The 17993-nt window shown below is 43.0% G+C and overlaps 1 protein-coding gene across 1 annotated transcript; it reads left to right on the top strand.

Moving 5' to 3' along the window:
• Positions 1 to 1633: 1633 nt before the first annotated feature.
• On the top strand, positions 1634 to 17345 carry LOC138258766 (uncharacterized). Its single transcript, XM_069206016.1, has 3 exons — positions 1634 to 1711; positions 4840 to 4856; positions 16533 to 17345. The coding sequence occupies exons 1-3, from the start codon at positions 1634 to 1636 to the stop codon at positions 16738 to 16740; spliced, it is 303 nt and encodes a 100-aa protein (XP_069062117.1). The 3' UTR covers positions 16741 to 17345.
• Positions 17346 to 17993: the final 648 nt, after the last annotated feature.

Genomic DNA, 17993 nt, shown 5'->3' with positions numbered 1-17993 from the left:
GCTAGAGCTTTATGTGTATGCTATTTGTTTCATGAAAAGAAATTTCTAGAGAGAAGGCAAAAAACAAATGCAACTGCTGGCAAAACATTCTGCTTTGAGATAAACCCTTACAGGCCCTCTTAACGATTCAATTATTTTTATTGACATTTTTTCAATGATATTGATTTGAAAAGAGATGCAGTCAGATGGCTGCCACAGAAATGTATTCTAAAAAATATTGTAATGTCTTTAATATTTTCACCACATAAATTAACCCGTTAGTGGTCGGTCCACAGCCCACACTTCCCTTCTAGAGGGGAGCATCTTGTTGCATTTTGTCATCTATCAATCTTGCTTGTCATCTCCTCTGGCATGTTACCCCACTGCAGACCCTTGCCAAAACCGAAGTACTTGAGTCCACAATTTTATGAAATTGTTTGTCCTTGTTTTCCATCTCATTAGCTAACTTCTCCATTCTCAGGACCAGGGTCGTATCTTTGGGTGGGAGGGGTGTTTGTGGCGTTACACTCTCCTAAGTAATGTATTTTCTGGGAATTAGTTGGGTACAGGTGCTTTCATTTGGATATTGTGAGGTGTCTGTTGAATTTCACCAGGAATGTTTACATACACACAGATAAAAAAGCACACATGCTCTCTCCGTCTCTGTTTTTTCAGTCTTCAAAAATTATGGTGTTTTACAAAATATTGTGTTTTCTCTCACATACAGCCCTACCAATCCGTGTTACTCTCCCTTTCCACTGCCCCTTAAGCCCCTCTTGTGCCCTCTGCTTGTACTGTACTGCATTTCAAACATCATATGCCAGCTTGATTGTTGAAAAATATGAAGCTCTGGAGGCGCCCTGTGGGGCAGTCTCTCTAGACACCCACCTCTCCCCCATGACCTGCGTCATAACAAATCCCCTCACCCCCATCCTCTAAGGAAGAGAAGATGTGAGATACAGTGACTGGTCAGGTTCCCTAATCTCGTTAAGAAGACTCTCTGGGATATAAATTCAGGTTTTCTGATTTCTGAGGTGATGATTTAGCTACTACATTTAGCCAGTAAATTGAATTTTCTCTGCACATTTATACAAATGTCAACAGTTGCACTGTTTCTTTTACTAGTACTGAGGAGTGCATTGATAAGTCACGCATCATCTTTCATGAAAGGAGCACTGACATGCACGATGTAGGGTCACGACCATGAAAGTCTGCAGCAGATGATGCCTGTTTCTGTTGTATTGCATGGGCAGCAGTGAGCTCTTCCACTTGAGATGTGCTCTCTATGCATGGCCTAGGTCCAGATTCGGAGCATTGAGCATAATTAATGTAACCAAAAATTATTACAAGTATTCTCTGTTGGACTAATTTAAATGTTTTTCTAGCTCATGACCTACGTCTTCACCAGAAAAGAGACATTCCTTTATGTTGTATTATGATCCAAAAATAATCAAATACAGTGAACTTGACATTGTTTAAATCTTATCATATACATGCATTGGTGCTCTGTGATTGTGTTCACAGCGCCTATCAGCTATTAGAGATGCAAATAAGCATGCAATCCCTAAAGTGCATTTAAAGTTACCTTCTTAGAGATTGCTAGATCGTCACAGTGCAAAGATCAAGTTTAATTTAGTTTTCTTTATTTTCTCTGATGGACTACTTTTCCTCAACAGATCTTTGTCTCTCCTTTGAGGACATCAAACCACAACCTCCCAAACCATGGACCAGTGTAAGTGATTGTTGCTCTTAATTTCTGCTAGTCATGACAATCTCAACCTCTAAGTTCTTTGAGGTTATTCATAGTTTGTCGTCAATTTCCATAAATCATATGAGCACAAAGCAATGACACACCCCAATAAACCAATACAAGATAGATACATTTGCAAAATAACAAAGTGTTCAAAATAATCACAAACTAATTTACTAAGCTTTATATTATCACAATCCAACAATATTTTACCTATATGTAATTCTTCTGCAACACACTGATACTACAGGCTAGTAGTGCAGGGTTAGGTTGAAGTGTGTGTTTACCGTGTCTCAACATGAATGTACATTTATGGTGGTGATCCGGTGGTGGTGCACGCTTTAGTGCAGTTCCCTGATTTTCTGCTGTTCTCTGGAGTTACCTGGACTTTAATTTTACTCTTACACAGTTTCATGTTTACAGTCGGGTCATAAAAAACGGCAGAACAATCAAAGACTTCAGCATGAGCAATGCAGATCGAAGTATTAGCGATCACTAATCTTCACACTGCACTGTGCAAAAGGCCAATGTGTTGTCAGTCCAACAGCACAGTATGTCACCTGCGTAAGCAATATGATATACAGGAAAGAATAAGCATTTTGTTGGAAATATATTTGCCTTAGACAATTCAAAATTCCAGTTGCAAAAGTGTAAACTTAGTCACAGGGGTGCAAATGTACATTCTTGCCTAATGCCCCATCACATTGAATCCTTGATCTCATTGCATTAGGTATTATGTGTTTCTGGCCTCATGCACTGTGATGTAATTCACTCAATATCACCAGCAATTTTCTTTGCCCCCCTCATTCCAAACAGTTTCCCTCATTCTGATATCACAAATGTCAGTGCCAAAGTTGGTATAATAGTCCACAGATGGACAGGAAAGTGGATTGGTCCCACTAGTAAGACTCTTTCTAGCCAGTAGTGGTTCTGCTGGTGCACAGTGAACTGTAGATATAGCCCCATAAAAGCATATCTGATTGATTGACAAAGCTACAGCCTCCAAGACCCATTCCTCTAAATTCCTATCAGGTGTTCTATCTGGGGATGTATTAGAGCTAAGATTTTGCAGGTACTTCTCTACTGCTGCTCCAATAAACAACTTGTGAGGCTACAATGTGCAATTGTAGCATACTACCTGAAGAGCCCAGTGACGGCACACAAAGAGCAGCTCCTTTGAGATGTCACAACACTCTCAGCAAATGTATACAACCAGCAACAAACAAATGGGCGAACATTGTCCCAATTCAATGCCCATCTTCATTGGTTTCACATACACAAAGGCAGTATGCCACATGAAGCATATATAATATCACAAGTAACAAATACTTCACAGGAAGACGTCCCCTTTCACCTAGTTTGTGCTATAATAAAAAACATCTATTAGGACTTTACTTATTCTAAAAGTGCAACAACTAGCAATTTAGCTGAAATGTACGCTTGCACCTATCAACCACTTGTTGATAAGCTTGACAGAATAAAGAGTGTTGTACCTTTTCCTGAAAGTGGAAAGATAATACATTGCCACAAACTGAGCACCCCAAAAATTATTTAATTAGAAGAAGCTTAACAGTGTGCTTAAAATCCATAGAAAAGGGTGGAGGGCAATGTTTGCTCTGTTACTCAAAAAGAAGCTCAAATTTCATAAAAAGAGACAGAAGCCAGTCAGCTTATCAAAAAAATGATTAATTTGATATAATTCCATATGTTTCTGTACAATGGAATACAACATTTATAAAGTCCTATAAGTGTTTAATGTAGCTCTGTCTCTAACATTTATTTATTCATTTAAGGGTGTTTATATAGTGCAACATCCATTCCTGCCTGTCACTTGTAATGATCTTTCTAAACTTTCAAAAACTGCCTCATTATGCAAAGGTTTGGAACAGCAGTGCAGAGCACCAGCGTTAGAATTACAGCATCAACATTCACATTACATTACATAAAATTAAATTAACATAAATACGCTTGTTGGTATAGTTGGCAGATATCCCACAAATATTATATGGATCAGCATTTGTGTTAGAAGTTATTGGTCTAAACAAATGTTTCTCCCAGACTCACAGCATCCATAAGCAATGGTGTACAGTTTAACACTTGTTACATTTTGATACACATTTGCTGAACAGTTCTTACAGATTTAATTAACTTATTAAAATTCTTCACACCATTATTCCAACTGCTCATATCTTGTTGCTGACTGTTCTTTTAAAGAACTGGGACAGGTGAAATATCTATTCTAACTGACGAGCATTAGAGGTTTCATTATGTGGTGGGGAGACTTTCCATATGTCTGCTACTTGCCCACCCTTTTCCACCTACTCCCTCAGTGTATGCGGTCTCTTGATTTATTCTTAAATATTTCAATTAGAAACAAAAAGTATCAAAAATGTTCAAACAGGGGAAAAAGACATATAAATGATGTGATTACAAAGCCTAGTTCACTAGAAAGTCACATGTATTCCTTTAAAGTTATAAAATGGTGGGAAAATGCCATTCAAATTCACAAAGGCCAGGTTGCCATACTTTTGCATGTGGAGATGTCACTTATAAATTATGACATTCTACCAGTTCTGGCAGTAGTTGATGTCTGGGGGATGAGGTGCAAGTGTATCCCTGGAGCATTGTCAGAGGACATGCCATGCTAATGAGGCCATCACTCAGAGTCATAGCTTTGTAGGTATTTATAAACATTTGCAATAATTATATCCAACTATACATATGTTTATATGGATAACCAAGTGTACAAAAGTGCAAAGAATCCACAACCCCAATATTTCAAAGCGGTGTAAATCAAATGATGTAACCAAATGGAAAACATTTTGCAGGTGTAAAAAAGACCTATCTGATAAACTTTATGTATATTCATTTTCCGAGTGATGATGAATCCCTACTCCCATAGTGTAGTTTCTTCCTTTGATAGAAAAACATACTTCCTGTCTTCAATTAAAAAATAGAGAAACTTAGAGCATCATCAGCATCCAGAAGGTGTATCACTGTCCAATAGCAGAAAAAAGCATTAAGTATACATTTGCATAAATGTGATTCTTGTTAAAAACCCAACATCCGTTCAAATATTAATTCAATCTATACTGTCTTTTAATTTCCAGCACAAAAGCAGAAGCAGGTAAGACATTGTATAGTATACTTTCTAAGATGGTGCAGATTTCGTGCGCAAAGGTTAATTATATGAACATTCCAACAGATTCAAAGGGTGCTATTTATCTTCCTCATACAAAGTCTAAATTAATGCAAAAGGAGAGTAGCTTTTGAAGCCACTTCCCTCTGCAGACTTACACCTAAGCATAGACTTGAATGTCACCACCCCCTGAAATCAGAGAGTGGAGATATCTAACACTGAATTTGCAACTATACATATCCTACTAATACATTTCCATATATAGTTTGAGCACCCGGACACCAGACAGAGCTCTCCTTGAAGAAAGGAAGGGAAAAGTTATTAAAGTGTATTAATTAAAGATTGCAAATCTTTTAATGTAAATTTCAAATGTACAATAACTGAAAACAAGCCATATAACAAATGATACAGCACATTAACTCATCCAAATACATTTTTATCAAATAATTTAAAATATATCAGTATATATTCATTTTATAAATATTATTTTTTATCAAAATAAAACCTCCTACCCTAACAGATGGTTTTATTTTTATTTAATATTTGTGAAGTTGAATTAAAGTTTAATTCATATGAATTATTTTTTGATTGTTAATACATGATTAAAAATGAAATTGAAAGTGTTTCAAATAAAGTAATTGAAAAATAATAACACATTAAATTATCCAGTTTGTATAATTTCAACACTAACTGAGTCTTTCAATGTTTAAATTGAAATAATCTTAAATCACTGCCTCTTTAAGTTTCTATGGAGTGTGTTACAGTACCAGTGATTGGTCATTTTTGTCATACTAGCATTACTCCAAGGCTGGTCTGGAATATACTTAAACCAACGTGTATTCTGGCCTTTTGTACTTTAGAAGTGAAGTTTGTTTATTGTAATGGTCTTACAGCCTCATTACGAGTCTGACTGTCTGAAACCCGGATCGCTAGACCCGTGTATAGGAGACCGCTGTAGAGCTGGCGGTCTCCCCCGGGCCTATTACAAGATTTCCACTGGCTGACAGACAGAAACCTCTGAAATCAGTGGAAACGGTGAGGCGACATTGGCCTCGGCTTCTCATGGAGCTGAGGACAATGTAATCACTGAGAGGGTGCCCCCAGCACCCCCGGAATGCGCACTGTCTGCCGCACCGAACAGTGTGTATTCAGAGGGTGCAGGCAGGGGGGACCCTGCACTGCTCATGATATGGTAGTGGGCAGTACAAGGGCCCACCTGTGGCCCCCAGCACTGGGTTTCTGCCAGACTTTTCTTAGTGGGGTCCCCGCCATGAAAAGGCTGGTGGAAACTGGACTCCTGATCAGCGTGGCAGTGCTGAACTAAGCCCCGCAGGTGCTGACTCCAATTCCGACAGCCCATCAGGAACCATGTTCCTGGTGGGGACAGAAGTCGCAATGTGGTTAACAGACCTTTTGGAGTGCAAGGCTGGCAGACTCAAAACCGCCAACCTAGTAATGAGGCCCATAGTCTTTTGTGGGTGTGTGTTAGTATTAGCATGTATCTTCCTAAATCCCTCTTCACATTTTCCTAAAGCTTTCCCATTGAGGATCAGATATTCCTCATCTTCCAATCACTTCCCATGTTCAGAGATCTCCAACACACTGTATAGAAAAGAGGAGAGAGACAGAGGTACAGGTCTTAACCTGTCAGGAATTTATAAGTATTTTGTAGTATGAGAGTAGTAACTCTGTAGAACTATGAAACATACTACAACATGTAGTTTGTGAACAAGCCTCAGAATCTGTAACAAACTGGAGAGGGGTTGTTAGGATAAGTGGCACTCCAGAAGATCATCATACCCAGAAGAAAGACTCAACTGTTTCTCCACTGATTAGTAACTACAGCAGATTTTTAACAATTCTCCCTGAAATCTTACTCATTTAGTTGAAAGGATGTCAACACAGATTTTGAAGGGACTTCTGAGGCTCTTTCATCTACTAGGATTTTGGTTTTTATTTGCTTCATTATTTATTTTGCATTTGGACCTGTCCTTTGGATCAATGATTCTTACAGGTTCAGACCTCATATTTCTATAGTGATGATAATTTCAGTTGGCGCTCTTTTCGCTGTTACATAGTTAATTCATTCCATAAGATGACACCACCAAATAATTCCCATGTGAAGCGGTCTTGGCAGAATTACTATATCATCCTTTACAGTTCCATCTTTAGATATATCAATTAATCTCCTAGCATCTGTTAGTAGTGGAGTCCTCAGAATAATTTTCCGCAAAGTGTTTGCCACAGTGGTTTCTAGTAAAGGTAATAAAGCAGAATACATCATATCTTCGCTACTGCCAAAGATATCAGAACCAAATCCATCAAATCTTTCTACATAATGTGTGTTTTAGGTGTTGCAGTATAAATGTCAAATCATTGCCAATTATCAATTTTGTTGTTCATATTCAGCAAAAGCCCATAAAAAGAATACAACATTCATATATTTATTTACCAAGGCTGTTGACTAACAGAAACACCAGTGGAGCTTCTAATCTTTTAGAATTAGGATCTGTGGACCTGACACAAAATATCTACCTTACGCATCCATTAGAGATTGGTGAGACTTGGTCCGGGGTAGATGACGAATAAAGCAGTTGCCGTCCAAGTACCCAATGCCCTTGAACCCTCCCACAGAGCTAGTCACAATGCCGGTCAAAGTCAAATTGAGTTGCTTTGCTTAGCTTGTGAGTGAATTAATTCAAATTTATTGTGCGGAAAAAATAAATGCTGAAATTATAACAATACCTAAAACGCAGAGGTCAAATTCAAGATGGCCTTAACAACAATAAAAGTTATAACTAAATACATATATAATGACCAGCAATCCAGCCAGTTAACATTAAAAGATACAAATAAGTAGTAAGCATACGATTTAGTAGGCACACAATTCCAACTTTCGACCATTCTATTATATTGTCCTCCTTTTTGATAGTCAGTACCATCATGCCTTTAATTGTAGACTAAATAAGTAAAATCCAAGTTTATGCACAATTCCCCCAAAAATGTACTGTGTTTTGACAGTATTTGGTAGCCCTATCTATAGTTTTGGCATTATCTGTGATGAATGCAGTCTTTTGTTATTTCTTCTCTCTCTCTCTCTCTTTCTCTCTATCCAGAAGTGCTGGACACAAGCAGATGATGTGCTTAGTTGACATCCTTATATCTGCAGATCCTGCAAATCTTCAATTTTAAATATTGTCCGTTCCACGTACTCTCAAATTGCCACATTAGTATATATAATAAATTAAATCTCAGGTATTTCCCTTTCCGGACTGGCTCCAATAATGACTAGAAATAGTCCTGTTTAAAATTCAAATAAGCTGTGATATAATAATCTACATTTCTATTTGATTGTAAAATGTTGTGGTCCTCCGGCCTGCTATTACTCCTAAGGGTCTACAATGAAAATCTTGCGCTCTGGCTGAGGAATCTTTGCAAGGTCTATTAGTAAAGGAAGGTTATTGTTTCAATGATCTTGTCCATACCCACACTGCTTAATATGATTTTAGAATTGATAGCTAGTCTGAGTCCCCTGACTTCCTGATGAACTTCACTTTAAGCCTGGTTCATCTCATAGGGAAATCAAAAAGTTTAATAATGAGTGGTCAATTCCTCCTTTCACTAAGTTATCCCATAATTTTCTGCAGTTGACACCAATGAATAATCTGTGTAGCACGCTTACACCATTCCATTTTTTGTATGTCCTATTCACTAATTGAGTAAGTGCAACAATATGGTCCATTGTAGAACAGCCATGCCTGAATCTGAGGTTGATGGAGAGTGAGTTAGATCTGATTTTCAGCCCAGGAAGGAGGCTTTTTCGTAAGAAATTTACAAAAAATCTTCCCCTCCGCATTGAGGAGAGCAATGAGAAAATATTTTTAGTGATCAGCAGATCTCCCTACTTTGTATAGCGGATGTATTAACCCTCCTTTGATTAGGGGAGGAATTTAGCCGTTTCCAGAATTTTTAAAAATAAATGTAGGGGCAATGTGCTCCAAAGATCCAGATCTGATTTTAAGACCCGTTGGAATACCATTAGGCCCTAAGACTGGGGAAGGTCAAGCGTTTGTAATCATTAAGATTATTTATTTCATTTTGAGCGCTCTAGTGCAGTTTTTCTACTTAGGAAACACAAAGAGTAAAGACTGCTCATAAATGTTTTCCACTTCCCATATGTTATACAATAATCAGTTACATTTTTGTAGGTTTCCATGCAATGTCCTCCTATTGCCCAAAATAGTTTCCATTGTGTTTGTTCAAAATGCAGTATAGATGCATACAGGTGGTTTCTTGAGCGTTCATTTCTATTTCTCTTATTTTCCTATATAGCTTTTGTTCTTCTCCTTAATTTCTGATGCTCGGGCTGGAACTGGCAGGGTTTTTAAGAAATCTCCTAATTGTCTCCAGTATTTAGAGTTGGAAAGGGCAGTGAACTTATCTTTGACTGTTAAGGAGATAGTGAAAGATTCGGAGTTTAAATTGAACACATGCAATTTCTAAAATGCAACTATTTTATTTAACTCAAGCCAAGTTAATACGTGTCTCACAACTGTTGAAATTATAAATTGTTTTTTTTAAGTCATGAACTCCGGTTTTGGGGCAGTAGTTAAATATTTTTAGGAAGGCATTGGGAGGTTTGATAAGCAGCATAGAAAGCGCACATCATTAGATTGCTCCGAGAATTTTGATGAAGTACAGTACCACGCCACATATCAAACTTACCATTTAAAAACGGCAAATTGATATTCACCTGTACAATAATAAACGATGCTCAACCCTTTCTAAGTAGGATTGGGTGCACAAGTAGGCTCAGCACTCGGAGTCTACAACAGACCTCGTAGTTTAATAATGCGGGGCATTTCGTTGTTCCACCATCTACAGCCTTATACAAATTTGGATTAGCACAGTATCCTGAAAATCTGATTATTCTGTCTGACAGTTTTCATTTTCACTACCACCCACACCTCATAAAAAAGGGGTCAATAGGCTGGGTTAAGCCAGATGGAAGAGTCCTTTGGGCCTTGAGCGAACCCTGTGACAACCTTGCACAGCACTGGAGAGCACAAAAATGGTTCCCACTGACATGAGATGAAGGAGTTGTCCTCATTCACTGAATACCACATATGCGTCCTTAACTGTGTATAAGCGGGATTAAGATAGAATACAGCAAAGCAAATGCCCTTCACCTAAGATAATTTTAAAGCATAGTGGCCCTTCTTGCCTACAAAAACTGCTAACAAAAGGAGCTCTGGATGAACCTGTTGAGCAAAGAAAATTGCAGGTGAAGAAGCGCATCTATGATGATCAGTCAGAAATTGTCATTTGATTAAAAGGCCCACTTAGCATTGTTACATCACAGCCTTTGCAGCTAAATGCAGCTAAATGCAGCTAAATGCAGAGTGTACCTGGCAGTGAAAAATGAGGTCACCACCATTTGCTAATTTATAGAGGGATTTCCTGTCAGCATTATGTAGTTGATTCCACAACATACATATTTCTAACAAGACCCCACATCAGGCCATGCAGTGCAGTCCCTAGCTGACAATCTCCCATGACCATCAATCTTTTTTGCTTATACCCGATCAACCAGTATTTCCATTACTCCATCAGCCATTAGGCCTCCTACTCAAACAACCAGTATTGATCATTCCCCATCAGCCAGTTTTTCACAGTCAATATCAAGCTATATTGCTTATCCACTATAGCAATCTTCCCTCAACAGGCAGTGCTTTAGAGCCATCATCAGATAACATTGGTCATCAGCCACTGTTGTCAGTACTGAAACATCTAGCTTTGCCATATTCTATCAGTTGGTATTGCCAGTCCCTGTCAGCTGTCATTGTTCTTCCAGTAGTCATGGCTAATTTTGCTCATCCACCAATAGGCAGCATTGGTAATACTACATCTGACAGGAATGCAAGTCCAGCTAGTATTGCTTCTCCCTCCATTAGCTAGTATTGCTCATTTGCCATCCAACAGCATTGCCAGGTCTCCATTGTTCACTTCTATCTGCCAGTCTTGCTGATTCACCATCCACAAGTATTGCCGATGCTTAATCAGTTCATATCCCTCATTAGCAAGTACTACTTATCTGCCATCTATCAGTATTGCCTATACTTTACCCAGTATTAATCAGCCTCCGTAAGCCAGTATTGCTTACCATCAGCGAGTATTGCCAGTACTCCAACCCGTATTGCTGATCTCCCATTAGCCTGCAGTGCTTAGTCCCAGTCAATCAATCAATCAATCATTGGATTTATAAAGCGCGCTACGTACCCATGAGGGTTTCAAGGCGCAGGGGAGGGGGATGCTGTTGTTATTGGTCGAAGAGCCAGGTCTTGTGGAGTCTTCTGAAGGTGAGTAGGTCTTGGGTCTGTCGCAGGTTGGTGGGGAGGGTGTTCCAGGTTTTGGCGGTGAGGTATGAGAAGGATCTGCCACCGGAGGTCTTTCTTCGGATGCGGGGGACGACGGCGAGGGCGAGGTTAGTGGAGCAGAGCTGGCGGGTGGGGGTGTAGAAGCTGAGTCTGTTGTTTAGGTAGGCTGATCCGGTGTTGTGGAGCGCTTTGTGAGCGTGGGTTAGAAGCTTGAAAGTGATCCTTTTGTCCACGGGGAGCCAGTGAAGGTTTCTCAGGTGGTGGGAGATGTGGCTGTGGTGGGGGACGTCGAGGATCAGCCGGGCAGAGGCGTTTTGGATGCGTTGGAGACGTAGTAGGTCTTTTGTTGGGATGCCTGTGTAGAGTGCATTGCCGTAGTCCAGCTTGCTGCTGACGAGGGCCTGTGTCACCGTTCTTCTTGTTTCTGTCGGGATCCACTTGTAGATTCCATGGAGCATGTGGAGTGTGTTGTAGCAGGAGGAGGAAACTGCGTTGACCTGTTTAGACAGGGTGAGGGAGGAGTCGAGGATGAAGCCCAGGTTGCGAGCGTGGAGTGCGGAAGGCCACCAGGAGTCGTCCCAGGCGGAGGGGGTGGGTCCGAGGATGAGGACCTCCGTCTTGTCCGAGTTCAGTTTCAGACGGCTGTTTCTCATCCATTCGGCGATGGATTGCATTCCCTCGTGGAGGTTGGTTTTGGCGGTGCGGGGATCTTTGGTGAGTGAGAGGATGAGCTGGGTGTCATCGGCGTAGGTGAGAATGTTGAGGTTGTGTTGTCGGGCCACTTGTGTGAGGGGGGCCATGTAGATGTTGAACAGCGTCGGGCTAAGAGATGAGCCTTGTGGGACCCTGCAGATGATGTCGGTGGCTTCGGAGTGGAAGGGGGGGAGGCGGACTCTCTTGGTTCTGCCGGAGAGGAATGAGATGATCCAGTCGAGGGCTTTTCCTTGAATTCCGGTTTCGTGGAGGCGTGATTTCAGGGTGCAGTGGCAGACTGTGTCGAAGGCGGCAGATAGGTCCAGGAGGATGAGGGCTGATGTTTCACCGTTGTCCATTTGGCGTCTGATGTCGTCTGTGGCAGCGAGAAGGGCGGTCTCAGTGCTGTGGTTTCGTCTGAAGCCGGACTGGGAGGGGTCTAGGATGTCGTTGTCTTCGAGGTGGCTGGTTAGTTGTGTGTTGACGATTTTTTCAATCACCTTTGCGGGGAAAGGGAGCAGGGAGATGGGTTGGACGTTCTTGAGGTCGTTGGGGTCTGCTTTGGGCTTCTTGAGGAGGGCGCGGATTTCGGCGTGTTTCCATTTTTCCGGGAATGTCGCTGTTTCTAAGGAGATGTTGATGACCTTCCGTAGTTGGGGGGCCATGATGGAGTCGGCTTTGTTGTATACATGGTGGAGGCAGGGGTCTGATGGAGATCCTGAGTGGATGGAGTTCATGATCTTGCGTCTCTTTGTCGTTTACGTTGGTCCAGGTGGTCAGGCGGTTTGCACAGGTGGAGTGTTCGGGGATGGGGTCTGGCGTGGGGGTGGCATTGAAGCTGTCGTGGATGTCGGTGATCTTTCGGTGGAAGAAGGTGGACAGTGCGTTGCAGAGTTCTTGGGATGGAGGGATGTCGTTGACTTTGGTGCTGGGGTTGGAGAGTTCTTTCACAATGCTGAAGAGCTCTTTGCTGTCGTGTGCGTTGTTGTCCAGGCGGTCTTTGAAGTGGGAACGTTTGGCTTGTCTGATGAGTTGGTGGTGCTTGCGGGTGGCGTCCTTGTGGGCTGTGAGGCTGTCAGGTGTGCGTTTGAGGAGCCATTCCTTTTTTAGCTTCCGGCAGTCGCGTTTGGAGTTTAGGAGCTCGTCAGTGAACCAGGTGGCTTTTCTTCTGGCTTGGTTGTTGGTGGATTTCCTGAGTGCCACTAGGGTGTTGGTGCAGTTGTTGATCCACGGAGTGAGGTTGTGGGCGGCGGTGTCTGGGTCGGTGGGGTCGGGGGGTGGGTTCTGGGCAAGGGTGTTTGTAAGCTGGTCTTCCGTAACTTTGCTCCAGCATCGGCGGGGTGGTTGTTGGGTGCGATGGTGCTTGGTATGTTTCTTGCAAGTGAAGTGGATGCAGGGGTGGTCGGTCCAGTGGAGTACGGTGGTATGGCTGAAGGTGACGTGGGCGCTTGAGGAGAAGATGGGATCAAGCGTGTGGTTGGTGTGTTGACGAGTTGTCTGAGGCCGTGGTTGGTGAGGTTGTCGATCAGAGTAGTGGAGTTGGTGTCGTTGTTGTTCTCCAGGTGGAAATTTAGGTCCCCGAGGAGGATGTAATCCGTTGAGGTGAGTGCGTGGGTGCTGGTGAGGTCGGCGAGGGATTCGCTGAATGGTGCTCGTGGTCTGGGGGTCTGTAGATGAGCGTTCGTCTGAGAGTGGTGTTGGGGGTCGGTGTGGATGCGGAAGTGTAGGTGTTCGGCGGTCTTGAGGGAGTTGTCAGTGTGGGTGTCGACCTTGAGGGTGGATTTGTGGGCGATGGCTATTCCTCCTACGATTCCGTTGTTGCGGTCCCTACGGATGATCTTGTAGTCGTCCGGGATGGCTATTGCGATGTCGGGTGCCGAGGAGTCGTTCCACCAGGTTTCGGTAAGGAAGGCTACGTCTGGGGCGGTGGAGTCGAGCACGTCCCAGAGCTCGATGGCGGGCTTGCGTGCGGAGCGGGTGTTGAGGAGTATGCAGTGGAGGTGGTTGGTTTCGGTCTTTGTTGGTTTTGTTGTTCTGTCGCAGGTGAGTCTGCAGGTGCGGCATGAGAAGGGTCCGTTGGTGTTCCATGGTGAGGACTGGAAGCATGCTGTGAGGCGGCCGGGATTTAGGGCGTTGAGTTGGTCGGCCATGTAGCGGCGTTTGGGGGTGCAGGGGTCTCGCGGACCAGGGGGGTGGCGCTGGGCGCGGTCCAGGCGCGGACGGGCTCAGACGGGCTTGCCTCTGGCACGCCTCTGGCGCGCCAGCGGCATGGGCGCGCAGCGGCTGCCATTAAGAAGGGATGGGGAGGGGGGAGGGGGGAGGGAGGAGCAGCTGGGAGGCAGGAAGGAGCGGCGAATGGGGTCGGGCCGCAGGGAGGCAGCGGCGGGGAAAGCGGCTCAGAGAGAGCAGGCGGCAAGGGGAGCGCACAACGGGCAAAAAGGGGCAGAGAAAAACCAAAAGGAAAAACTGAGGAATGAACGGCACACTGAGTTAAGGCACAGAAAACGAGTCACAATAACATGAACGGCACAATACTTTAAGGCACAGAAAGTGAGTCACAAGGCACAGAAAACAAGTCACAAGGCACAGAAAACGAGTCATAATAACATGAACGGCACAATACTTCAAAAAGCACAGAAAACGAGTCACAAGGCACAGAAAACGAGTCACAATAACATGAACGGCACAAAGCACAGGTCTAGTGACGCTTACCAGAGCCAACTAGACACCAGGGATGAGGCGCAGGGGGATGCCTGTGGATGGAGGAGGGCCTCGAACACGCGAGTGGCAGCGTGTGCGGGGTCAAGGGCAAGGGCACAGCTTGGTGGTGCTGCGGACGTGGGGGAGCGGTCTCCTGACCAAAAGCAGGTCAGAGGTCGCTCACCCTCGACGCGCAGCGACCGCCATTAAGAAGGGAGGGGGGAGCAGCTGGGAGGCGGGAGGGAGCAGCGAATGGGGGCGCGAGGGGGGCGGGGCCGCAGGGAGGCAGCGGCGGGGAAAGCGGCTCGGAGAGAGCCGGTGGCAAGGGAAGCGCTCAAGGGGCAAAAAGCGGCAGAGAACAACCAGAAGGAAAAACTGAGGAATGAACGGCACACTGAGTTAAGACACAGAAAACGAGTCACAATAACATGAACAGCACAATACTTTAAGGCACAGAAAACGAGTCACAAGGCACAGAAAACGAGTCACAATAACATGAACGGCACAATACTTCAAAGCACAGAAAACGAGTCATAAGGCACAGAAAACGAGTCACAATAACATGAGTCCCAGCCACCAGTAATGTTATTCCCAAATCGGCCACTATTGCTAATTGCACATCAATGATGTCTATGAAACTAAAATAACCTAACAAACGCTAGTGCTGATCTTATAGAATCCATCATAGGTTATATTATCAAATTGGAGCACTATCTAAATTCCCAAAAATATAACACAACATAACACAATTTAATACTCTGGTGGAATACGTAGGGTGTAATTTGCAAAGCTATTTTCATATGTAAGTGGACCCGAAACATGAAAGCATCAGCATAAAGGAACATAAACAGAAAATGCTATAATGCTTAGTTTCTAAATAAATTAAAATGACAAAATTGCAGAGAGAAGAGGCACTCCTTTCTATTATTTAACAAGTATTGTTAGAGCGAATGGGAAGATATGACCTTTCCCTTCTGCACCAGTGAAGTAACATTAGCCCCCCACAGCCCCTGTGGTGAGGGGGTCCCCGGAGCTCTAGGGGTCCCCTCAGTGCAATACACTGACTGGGACTGGGAAGTGTTGGGTGGTGGGCCAGGGTGTAGAGTGTCCCTCCATGTACTTTGCAGGAGGGGTCCTTCACGTTTTTGTACACCACTGTTCTGCGCCCTTGTGAGCAAAACAGGAGCAGAGTTGAGGACACATCATTCATAGATGATCTACTGAGATCTATTGTGCCACACTTGATTTCTGATGTCATTGACAGTCTCATCAATTGCGTCATCAATAGCAACATTTTTGGCATTTAGAAACTTGGAAAATAGTTACACTTCTCAAAACGGCGTGAGCTGTTCATGGGGATATGAAATTTCAAAAACATGAAAACAAAAAAATTAAGTGTTATCATGTGCTTTATGAAGATGTGTGAAAATGGTATATTCATACATGTTGTTGCCATTCCCATATCCAGGGCCAGTACTGCATTAAGACCAATGGGGCCAGCTGCCTACCGTGCCACTACGAGATAACACATGAGGGCACCAGAGTATACCAAAAAGCTTCCAAATTGCCTTTTTGCTACAGGAGAGGGGACCCCAAAGTGGGAAAATAACATTTTGACCAGGGGTCTGAGAATCCTTGCACTGGAACTGCTGAAATGTATGGATAGTAGAGTGTTTCAAGTGAGACACATATTCTTGTTCTTCATAGGTTCTGTATGTGCATGGCATCACTTCACTGGTCACCTAATAAGTGTGTGAATTGTGTGTATTGTGCATGTGTATTTAAGATGCTTCTCTTTGTCAAATAACTGCATAACGCTAAATAGATTTTGTTTCATTTCAGTGAACCGCAAACTGACCATCTCTCCACATTGTCTTCTTTCTTTTCTTATAAGGGAAAAGAAAGTGAAGGAACGTGTGGAGTTCAAAAAGACCTGCATGGACAAAAGCAAGACCAAGCACAAGACAAATGACAGGACAAGGGCAAAGACAAGCAACAAGGACAAGGAATCAGTCCTGGCAAAGGGAAAGACTTTGGAACAGGCCAAAGTTATGGCCAGGAACCTGGAAAGCAAGGAGTTCAAGGGACGTGCCTTGGAGTAGCACAGGGAAAAAGTGAAGCACAGGACCAGGGAAAAGACCAGGGATATGGTCAGGGAAAAGACCAGGGATATGATCAAGGACAGGGTTATGGAAAAGACCAATGGAAAGACCAAGGAAAAGACCAGGGAAAAGGTCAGGGAAAAGATCAGGGAAAAGACCAGGGATATGGCCAGGAATATGGTCAGGGAAAAGCTGAAGAAAAACAAGTAGCCGGCGGCAAGGGACAGGACCAGTGGCAAGGCTACGGAGAAAAAATAGGAAAGAGCCAAGCAGAGGACAAGGGAAAGGGTCAGGAATATGGAAAAGAAGGAAAGGGTCTTGAAGGGAGCCTAGGAAAGGGACATGAAGGAACGTGCCAGGGTAAAGACAAGGGACTAAAACAGGGAAAGTAACTCAGGCAGTTTCTAGGACAGAAACATGACAAGGAATCCATCAAACAAAAGCCTTCACCTATTAATGCATGTTGTACCACATCTGTACTCAAAACATCTCATTCAAACATCCTTAAACCTGCACAGTCAACTTCTATCTATGTATTACGATTTGATATTGTTGAAATTACTATAATTGCAGTGAATACTTGAATATAAATGTATGAATCACTTCTCACCTGTTAAGTGCATTCTGTGCCATAAGTATGTTTTCATTGAATGTAAAATGTATTTTTCTACAATTATTTAGAGCACTAGAGAAACAATTGCATTGTCACTCCTGGAACGTATTGCACACCATTGAGATGTATTTCTTTTAAGGATGAACTTAGTTCCCTTCCAATAATCCTGAGCACTAAGACTCATGAAAACCACTGGTGATTTTTATCCACGCTGTGGCTGCGTTCAAGCTGTTGGGAAAGCAAAAGCTTTAGGTTCACTGTTAAATGCATAGATCATGGCGTGCTTCTTTCTATGTCTTTAGGTAATCCCCTTCATTTTTACACCAACCCTCCACTGGATGAGGCAATATGTTGAGGGGGAGGCTGGTGATGTGATGGAAAGAATGTAGCAGTATGCAAGTAGCAGACATAACGAAAGAGATGCAGAAATCCAAAAAAAGGATCAAAAGGGGGAAATTTGAACAGGTAGAAAACAGAGAGAGAGGTGGAAGATTTCTACCTGCGTTAATGCGTCCCTTTCTAGATAATTTAATCGCTCTGGGAATCGTTTTAGGCCAATGAATCTTTTGACCCTGATTGAAGTCTCCTTAGGACGAGATTACTACTCAACATGTCAATCAATAGATCAATAACCTCATTA

This window comes from Pleurodeles waltl, chromosome 9 (assembly GCF_031143425.1).
Source record: "Pleurodeles waltl isolate 20211129_DDA chromosome 9, aPleWal1.hap1.20221129, whole genome shotgun sequence".
In the NCBI taxonomy this organism is placed as follows: domain Eukaryota; kingdom Metazoa; phylum Chordata; class Amphibia; order Caudata; family Salamandridae; genus Pleurodeles; species Pleurodeles waltl.
Note: the sequence above shows the minus strand (reverse complement) of the source record. Positions and strands in the feature narration are given on the sequence as shown.

Coding starts and splice junctions, on each gene's coding strand:
- LOC138258766 (XM_069206016.1), top strand. CDS start 1,634: ATGGACTACTTTTCCTCAACAGATCTTTGTCTCTCCTTTGAGGACATC.